Consider the following 9,662-nt stretch of genomic DNA (forward strand, 5'->3'; position numbering starts at 1 on the left):
GGTAATCGGATTTGTGCAATACTACTATGACGAAGACAACAATGATTACTGTTACTAGATCTGCAACTGGCATTAAAGCAGCTGCCATGCCCGATAACATAGCCAGTATTTTTACATACATTTATGCATTCATAATTACATCTGAAACAAAAAGTTGCATAAAGTATGTAAATTAAGACGTTGTTAACGCCATTCCTAATGTCCGGGACATCGCAGCCCCCTTTATTGTTTCAAAAATCTCCCAGGGCCCCACAATAATAATTTATTATTATTAAGTTATTGTTAAGTTTTTATTTTGCAACCAAAATTACCTGAAAATAATTTACAATAGCTAATTACTGATTTAAAGAGGTACATTTTAGCAAATAAATGTACAATTCCTTTCAAAATCTGTGTTTTTTCAATGTACTGTAAACAAGCTTTGGGGGCCCCCCTGCAGTCCCCTGCGGACCCGAATGTGGGAACCACTGCGATAGAGCATCCAGAAGCTGCAATAGCAAGTCGTTAACAGATTTAGAAAAGGTGTCAAATTCACATCAGCAATTGGGATTTCTGTCACCACGTCAGTCTTGTTAAGTATCAAGTTAAATTGCAGTAGAATATGCAGCTAAGTGGCCTTTAAGCACCTCAGGAATAATGGATGAAGAGTCACAAAAGCCAGTGTGGAGCGGGTGACTGACCTCATTACACCTGACAGCGCACTGATACTGCATACTACTGACCCGGGACTGTGGACACCCCTCTGAAATTATATCGAGATCACTTTCATCCATACTTCTTCAAATAGTAGAAGTTAAGCCCTACAAGACAAGTGAAATCATCTTCCAGGCGTTCCCTACTTCATATCAAATCATCCAAAATGACTAAACTAGAAAACCAATAAACATTTTATTTGGGTCTACAAAATGCGGCGGTGTTCCCTATTGGATAATACAGCCACAGTCCAGCATGCAGCGGCTGAGTGAACCTTGTCTGAACTTTGTGCAGCAAGGTCATTGTTTGTGACACGCTGTAAAACGCCAACAACCCCGCCACGTGATCCAAGTAGACTCCGATTTTAGTCGATCGCGGACCTGAAACTGGACAGCTGACACCACTAAACCAAAAAACATAATTACTTTTATTGCAATACAGAACCCAGGATTAATCATTGTATCCAAGTGGGCACTCTATTGATGATCCCTGCCTTTTGATGCTTTTATATGCAACTGCAATGTACACACCTTCCACCCCGCTCCACTCCAATATGTTTGCTTATTAAGGTAACCCTTTTGTCGAAATCGGATAGTGCCAGCTGGGTGTTAGCTGTGTTCAGATCAAGTGTGATGTCTCGGTAATATTTGAGGAGGTCCTCCCTCGTCTCAGGACATGAATCATCAACAGAACTGTTTGTTAAACCGTTTGTAAAATCGTTCAAAACACTGCAGTTTTTTGATCAGCCCTGAAACCGCTGCAGACATGTCTTTATAGTATTTCTCCTGTTGCGTTTGGATCTGCATCTCAATTTTGCCTTTTCTATTTTCGACGAGACGAATCAAACTGGAAAAAAGTTTTGTCATTTTGACCAATGGCTTCATTGGCTGCAGCGCTGACAGCCGTCTCATCTTGCTGAAGCGCCTCCTTGTCCTTCTCTTTACTATTCATTTTCTGAAGGATCTGTTTTTTGTCTTCTCTCCAGCTCCTTCTTTGCTTGAGCCCTCTTGGTTATCGCTGGGACTGTGTCATGTCCCCTGTGTTCGTCAACAGAGCACAGGAAGCATATGCATTGCTGGTCTGTTTGGCAAACATCTTCAGCTCCTCATTGTGTTTGTTGTTCCTGAAGATTTTGTGATGGCGCTGATAACTTGTGTTTCTTAATAACAGGGGACTTAATAATAATGCATCGGTTTTATATAGCGCTTTTCTGGACACTCAAAGACGCTTCACATTGCACTATTCATTCACTCCATACTTGGTGGTGGTAAGCTACTATTGTAGCCACAGCTGCCCTGGGGTAGACTGACGGAAGTGAGGCAGCCAGTCTGCGCCATCGGCCCCTCCGACCACCACCAACTTGAAGTGAGGTTGTAGGTGCTCCTCGCAAAAAGACACCAAGCATTGCATACAGGATTTGGAGGCTTTTAGTTTCTTGCCATCGCACACGTCACAAAGGACATCTTGTGGACTTTTATCCGTAATTTCTGTCTTGGTTGCCTTCAAATCTTCAATAAACTCTTTCAGCAAGGTGTTTTTCATAAGTATAGTCTCGAAACAAAGTACCTTCTGCAATGTGGACAAGTATAAACTGTTCGCTGTGTGTCCCAGTGGCTGGTGATGCACTCCATGCAGTAGTTATGTCCACAAGGAATTGTGACCGGATAGTTGAGGACATCCAAACAAATTGAACAGACACATTTCTCCACAAATCTCTTGGCTTCTGCCATTTTAGCAGTGCAGTTATGGGAAAGAATAAGGCAATGAAGTTGTATCTGAGGTTTTTCCTGTGGGTCCAAAGGTTTGTGATTAGAGGCAAGAGCAGGGAGTGCTTGTGAGAAAGTGCATAGCTTATTGTGAAGTCAGCCGGTTTAATGTGTCTTTAGAAGTGTTATATTTTTTGATCTATATTTTTTAGTTATTCGTGTGTTTTCTTAAGTTTGAACTTAGATTTAAAGATGCTTTATGGAACATTTTATACGGAGGGAAAAAAGATAATTGTGAGTAACTGAGCTTTTGTGACACAGCGCTGTCTTGGTGATCATGGTGCCTTTACTTTAGATCATGGTGGTCTCTACAATGCTCTAGGATCAATTGTTTTATAGGTTTTCTGGCGAGAGGAAAACCTCAGAGAGACTTGATTCTGTACCATCATAGAGGCCACTGTGATGGAAAGTAGGTGCCATGCTAACCACTCATACAGCCGCTGGGTCTTCACATAAAGAGTTCCATAATGCACCTTTAAATCAGTGGATCTTTAAACTTTTCATACCAAGACCCACCAGATCTATATTTGGTCCATACCAAGATTAAACCACAATAATCCTGAATTAAAAATTGACAAGATTAGAACCACAGTTTGAGAACCACTGTAGTCTTGACCACAAAATCAAATCAGTGAAAGTAGATCATTCCCATTGAAACCAGCAGAAACCAATAGATAGCCTGGTTAGATGTGTTACAGTTAGATAACAAGATTAAGTTACTGGACCTCGCTGCTAAGGATTTGGAAAGGGGAAATCACCTCGGAAGCCCCCCTGTAAGACTATGCCACAGGTTCAAGGTTCAGCCTGACATAATGAGGCAAACTGTCAGTAACAGAGAAAGCAACGGGGATCCTGTTAAATAAATCATCAGTCAGGCACAACAGGACATGTATACAGTAAATTGGGCTGTAGTGCCCCACAGTGTAATTTTAGCCCATGACCATTAAACCAATGAGTTACAGCACATAACACATGAATGTTTGAGCAGCACGGTAAGGATGTATCATTTTTGCCAACGTAAGTAATCAGTAACTTCCAAAATTTTACATATGACGGAGGTACTGGATAGAGCAGCCATTCCTAATGTCCGGGACATCGCAGCCCCCTTATTGTTTCACAAATCTCCCAGGGCCCCACAATAATAATTTATTAATATTAAGTTATTGTTAAGTTTTTATTTTGCAACCAAAATTACCTGAAAATAATTTACAATAGCTAAATACTGATTTAAAGAGGTACATTTTAGCAAATAAATGTACAATTCCTTTCAAAATCTGTGGTTTTTCAATGTACTGTAAACAAGCTTTGGGGGCTCCCCTGCAGTCCCCTGCGGACCCGAATGTGGGAACCACTGCGATAGAGCATCCAGAAGCTGCAATAGCAAGTCAACAATTTAAAAAAGCATCCAACAACTAACCACACACCAGTGAACTATTCTCCAGAGTTTTCCTTGTATCAACTTTTTCTAAAATCTACCATTTACATTTTGATTTTGTAAACTTATTTTTATTAAGTTAAAGGAATATTTCATGATTTTTAATATAGGGCCTCATTTCCGAGTTATCCATATTATTGTTGATTTCTGGAGATATATTTATATTTGAAGAGTTTAGTGGTGCTAAGCTGCATTAAAAACAGTCTGACCCAAGCACAGTGCACCTGAGGCAATTTTTGCATTTAAAAGAACTTATATTTGAGCAGCATCAGTTTCCTGGCTGTAAGCTACGCAGCGGCAGAGTGATCTGCTAGGTTGCCAGATCTACAATAAAATGGTAAATGGACTCAACTTATATAGCCCTTTACTACCTTTATCAGGCCCAAAGCGCTTTACAATAAGGAACCAGTCACCTATTCACACTCTCATTCATACACCAGTGTACGCAGGCACCGGTGTATGAATGAATAGTTTGAATTCACAAAGGAGCTTTCTACAAATCAGATATGGCAACGTTTGGGGGACTACCCAATGATTTCGAAGATGTTTTTAATGCAGGCTACTATTTACCATAGACATGCGCTAGCCTAGCAATAGCCTAGCACCACTAAACTCTTGAAATATAAGGACTGCATGAATAATAATAATAAAAAGTATCTCCAGAAATCAATAACACTCTAGATAACTATGAGGCCCTATGTCAAAAATCCTGAAATATCCCTTTAAATTTTCGTGTCTAGATATCATGGAATCTTATCGTGTATTGCTGTTTTGAATTGTCAGCTTTAAATCCCAAGTTGCTGACAGTTTATAGAGGGTGGAGGGTGACTTTTTACTCATTATTGTCATGACAAACTACTGTAAGTATTTCCATCCACTGTTCCTTTATAAATGTTGCAGACAGTGGCTGATGAGTTTCGGATCTTTGGGCCCCCAAAACAATGACTCAAACGTCCCATCCCCCTCACTGTCCCGTACACTGTCCAGTCTGATCTTTCTCCTGATGGGTCGACTGCAGTGGGACAACTTGGCGGTCAGCTTGAGGAGTTCTTGTATGACTGTCCTCACATCCAAGATTTCCTGGGACGCTTTAAGGGTCGCAGAGTTAAAGGGGAATGTCCTGATGAAATCTCCCACTCTGGGTGGAGGAACTGCTGTTCCTTTTTCTCGGGTTTGACTTGAAGCTGTGTTCACTGATCTCTGTCCAACACTGTAAACCAAACATACACATTTCTGTGAAGGTCAGAGGACAAACGTTAGCTGTATCTATGCACAACAGTACCAAAGCTGACTAAAGTTCTGACCTGTGGATCTTGGGGAGCCTCCAGGAGCCGGCTAAAGGCTCTTGCTGCGGCGTATCACATGTCGAAGAGGAAACGTCTGTCTCTGTGGATGGTGTGACCTCAGCTTCAGTTTCATTGTCGTCGCGGAGTGTAACCTCAGGCGGGCCAGGCAGACGTGCTGTGATGGCAGGACAGGGGAGTTTCTTCACCCCTGTCAACTTTGTCCTTGGCCCCAGGATCAGGTCTGCACTCTTGTTGTCACTGTACGTAGTTGTGTTAGCGCTAACCATTCCACTCTTAGCTCCTGATTTATTCATTTCGACAGGTGGTAGATACCTGTGGTATCGAGGAATTAAACCACTGCATTTCTTTTGGCTTTTTTCAGGTTTGAGAAGAGGAAGCTTCTCACCTTGTGGCAATGTCTTTTCAACATTCTTTTGTGTTGAACATTTTACAGTTAGCGCCGCCATTGAAGCATCTGACCGATTCACTTTTAAACATCTGTGCAATTTTCTCTTGTAAGCTCTGTCTCGAAAGCGGTCCACCCATCTGTAGTTCATCAAATCAATCAGATCATTTATAAGGCCTTTTTTGACTGCAATGTCTGCCTGGCAATCCAGAGTCAATGCAGGACTGTAGTTGACCTCTAGGAGCCATGGTTTTAGCTTCACATCTATGAGAATATCAAACCCAAGTAGCTCCACACAGTTGGGAAAGTGTGGGACAGAAGGAGCAATGGCGAGCAGGGTCAAAGTCACAATGTTGTTAATCCTTTGCCACAAAAGAAGTTCATTGACTTCTTGGCAATGGAGGAAATGCCGAAACTTGCTCATTGTCCACTTACACCCTTGACCCACTTTGCCCTTTTCAGTTTTGTAGAATGGGCTAAACTTATTGATACTTGTATTGGTGAGATGGGAGTAGAGGTTCCCCAAATGGGACAATTGGTATTTCTCTGTAGCAAAACGCACCAAACCTTCTTGATGGATGTAAATTGTCAGTGGATTGAAGCTCTTGACACAAACATAAATCCTCAGGTCAAATTTGTAGCCAGAAATAAGAAGAGGATTGGAGATGTAGCGCTGCACAATCACTGATGAGTCGTACACCAAGTCCTTAACATCCTCAAAGATGAAGATTCCCCTGCCTCGGGACAAGTCGACTGGCTTACAGATCCAGTAGATGGGGGGACCGGGGCTCATGCGCAGCCTGTTGTACTCAGCCAGGAAACGAGTGTAGTCATTGGGGAGGATGAAGGCGATCGGGCTGAAGTCATACACGCCAGCCCCAAATGTGGTTCTCATTCTTCTGAGGTTACGAGTCAAAAAGTCCTGAGAGAAAAATAAAAATACAACTCATACACTGCATAATTTTTGCCCAGACTTTGAAGTTATTTATACTTATTTTTTAGACACACTGTTGGTGTTGTGAAGCGGCTACCATTCGGCACCATTCGGCACCAACAGCCACAGAGTCTCAAGATAAAACATTGCATTACATTACACAAGTGAATTTGGATGAGGTGTTTTGCCCAAGGGCACAACCACTGTCGATCATTGGTTTAGTTTGTCTACATTTTTCTGACTGCCCAACTACTGCTAGTTTTCAGATATATTTTTAAATATTTTATAATTCATTATGTAGCTATTGTACACAAATAATTTAGAATCCATCCATCCATCCATTTTCTTCCGCTTTATCCGGGGCCGGGTCGCGGGGGCAGCAGTCTCAGCAGAGATGCCCAAACTTCCCGATCCACACACACCTCCTCCAGCTGTTCTGGGGGGACCCCGAGGCGACACCAGGCCAGCTCGGAGACATAGTCCCACCACCGTGTCCTGTAGAATCATGCTATTATTTTCTATTGATTCATGGATTGCAGTTACATAAACTTTGCAGGGGAAAATATATCTGATAATATGCCATAAAAGAAAACTACAGCCAAAATTTAGTTTGAAAGAGTCACCTGTGCTGAATGATTTGCATGACACAAGATTACAGTACAATAATGGAAAATTAACCGCTACTAAAATGTATTTAACAAATGCTCTCAATTATAGCTGTGCTGCTTTTGAACAACCATAAAAGCTGAGCTGGGGTGTAGATAAAAAAAAGAAAAGACATTTTCAGTATCAGATTTCATCATGCATCAATAATAATAATAATGCATCGATTTTATATAGCGCTTTTCTGGACACTCAAAGACGCTTTACATTGCATTATTCATTCGCTCCGTACTTGGTGGTGGTGAGCGACTATTGTAGCATCAGGACTGAAGCTGCTCTAAACCAGGACTAAACCACAGCCAAAGGAATATGGGATTAAAATACCTCCTGAGCCCAATGTATTGACCTCTGACAAAGGAATGACCTCTGACTAGTGATCACTTACTAGTATTGCATTTTCGATTGCCTGATTCTTATTGAAATGGTCCAAACCTTGCGTGTGATGCCGACGGTCTTTGGGTGGTGGTTGAGCCGTTGCCATGGCATCAGGTTGTAGTAGTCCGACTTGTGAAAGAGCGAGGCCCGCCAGTACAGGTTCCAGTCTTCGTCCTGTCTGTGCCTTCTATCATATTCCTCCCAGCCCCGCTCCAGCAGCACCTCCCTCACCAGCTCGGGGCCCCGGTCATGCAGCCTGAACACCAGGGACGCAGCCATGCAGCATCCTCTACCACAACCAGGTCCACCCACTTTTTACAACCAAAGATACACAAGAAACGTAGCTTTTAGTTGTGTGAATAAGTAGACATGGGTATGTAAGTCCTGAATTACAAGCAAAAAGTACACTCCTTATATTAAAAATGTACTTGAATAACATAACTCATACATGTACCATAAAGAAATGTCGTTATGCTATGGGCTAAATACTATGTACTTAATACCACCAAAATAAATATTTGATCCCCCACGTACCACCACCAGATCCAGATCAAGATCAAATCAGGATTAAATCGGGGCTAGTGAAATTGATGTGTGAACCATGTGTTAATAAATGAAATGCATTAAAGCTTTGATGAAATTATCTCTAAATAAAATGAAAAGACTTGCAGATGACCCTGAGTATCACTTTGAGAAACTCTGACCTCAAAGAAACTCACACAAATTGCAACTGTTCCAACAATCCTCCTCGTCATAAGGGGAAGGGCAAAAATCATATATTTGTTGCCAAGGAAAAAAAAAACATTGGCTGTATTTTCTGAAATAAAGAAAAACACTGCATCCTTATTCTTTCATAAATGATCCAGAACAGATATGTAGTAGTAAATCAAGCTTACCTAGTGGCAGCAGTTTACTCCCTGGCTGCTTCTCTTGTGAGTTTGATCCAAAGTGTTTATGAGAGTAAATTTGAGACGGCCAAACTAACCTGACACTGTCCCAGCTCGGATCAGCCTCCTCGCAGCTCACAGTGACAGAGAGGGCATTATCTGTGCTCAAGCTAATAGAGTCACAACAAGAGGAGACAAAGGAGGGGGAAATGTAGGTACAAGCTCCAAGACAATGCCACAGTTGTACATAGATACCGCCTGCTCAATAATGCAAACATCACCAGAAATGATTTGTACATACAATAGTCACCTCATGTGTTCTCAGTTGACTTTGACTCTAATGACAACAGCTTTTTGTCAGACATTCTGTTAAGTTAGTGCACCCCGAGTGTTCCAGTGGCTCCCTCTACAGACCAGTTTACTCTGTTGTAACCTATAAATTGACTGAAGTTTAATCAAATATGCAAATTAAATCCCTGCACATTATAATTGGCTTAATATAGTATAAAATATGTCAAAGAGAAGTATCAAAGGTTATATAGTTTGTGAATTATGTGTGTATTTAATGTACTTGATCACTGATTTGTGCAGTGCATTCATCTTTGCCTTTATGACAATTAAGCAATGAGTGTAGTGCAACATCAATAACCCAACTGGACGAACAGGATTCGTCTCATTCCTTTTCACATTCTCCTCTGTTCATTATAAGATTATATTTCACTCAAGGCTACGGTGTCATATCACACGAGAGCAAACTCTAAGGTACTGAGTCAATTTAGGATTCACCTCTACACATCTTCAGTCCTCAAAACAAGAAATCCATACCTTTTATTAATTCTAATTACAGATGGGTTATAAATGTAATGTTATCAAAACACATTTTAAAAATTAAACATATTGTACACTGAAATACACCTCTAAAATGACATAAATTGATTATACAAATTATTTGGATCTTCTATTCCTGATGGAGGTTACTAATGCCTGAAGTCCATTTCAGGCATTCGTAACATACAGTCCTGCATTGACTCTGGATCGGTGCTTTTCCCCAAGGCACCGAGTACACCCTGGTTAATGGTCGAAAATAGCAAATAGTTTGGCACTTACATGAAACATCAGGTCCCCTTCAAGCAAGTCTTCAAAATCTGGTTGACAATTGTCCTTTGAAGCAAATATGAAGAAAGAAAACAGGGCATGTTTGCATTTTTTATTATTAT

The 9,662-nt window shown here is 41.1% G+C and overlaps 1 protein-coding gene and 1 pseudogene across 2 annotated transcripts; both read right to left on the reverse strand.

Moving 5' to 3' along the window:
- Positions 1-888: 888 nt before the first annotated feature.
- On the reverse strand, positions 889-1,644 carry LOC306975140 (tripartite motif-containing protein 16-like protein; annotated as a pseudogene). Its single transcript has 2 exons — positions 1,541-1,644; positions 889-1,385 (listed from the first exon to the last, which is right to left on the reverse strand). The product of its transcript is annotated as a tripartite motif-containing protein 16-like protein (transcript).
- A 3,033-nt stretch (positions 1,645-4,677) lies between these two features.
- Positions 4,678-7,852, reverse strand: ttll2 (tubulin tyrosine ligase-like family, member 2). The gene is made up of 3 exons (XM_079572046.1): positions 7,616-7,852; positions 5,199-6,508; positions 4,678-5,104 (listed from the first exon to the last, which is right to left on the reverse strand). The coding sequence occupies exons 1-3, from the start codon at positions 7,835-7,837 to the stop codon at positions 4,780-4,782; spliced, it is 1,857 nt and encodes a 618-aa protein (XP_079428172.1). The 5' UTR covers positions 7,838-7,852; the 3' UTR covers positions 4,678-4,779.
- Positions 7,853-9,662: the final 1,810 nt, after the last annotated feature.

Source organism: Gobius niger (assembly GCF_951799975.1).
Source record: "Gobius niger genome assembly, chromosome: 15".
Lineage (NCBI taxonomy): Eukaryota > Metazoa > Chordata > Actinopteri > Gobiiformes > Gobiidae > Gobius > Gobius niger.

Bases quoted from the DNA above. Each gene is read 5' to 3' on its own strand.
- ttll2 (XM_079572046.1), bottom strand. From the start codon at position 7,837: ATGGCTGCGTCCCTGGTGTTCAGGCTGCATGACCGGGGCCCCGAGCTG. The intron at 6,509-7,615 runs GTTTGGACCATT...TTTTTCTCTCAG, and splicing joins CCGTCGGCATCACACGCAAG to GACTTTTTGACTCGTAACCT. The intron at 5,105-5,198 runs GTCAGAACTTTA...TTTGGTTTACAG, and splicing joins AGGCTCCCCAAGATCCACAG to TGTTGGACAGAGATCAGTGA.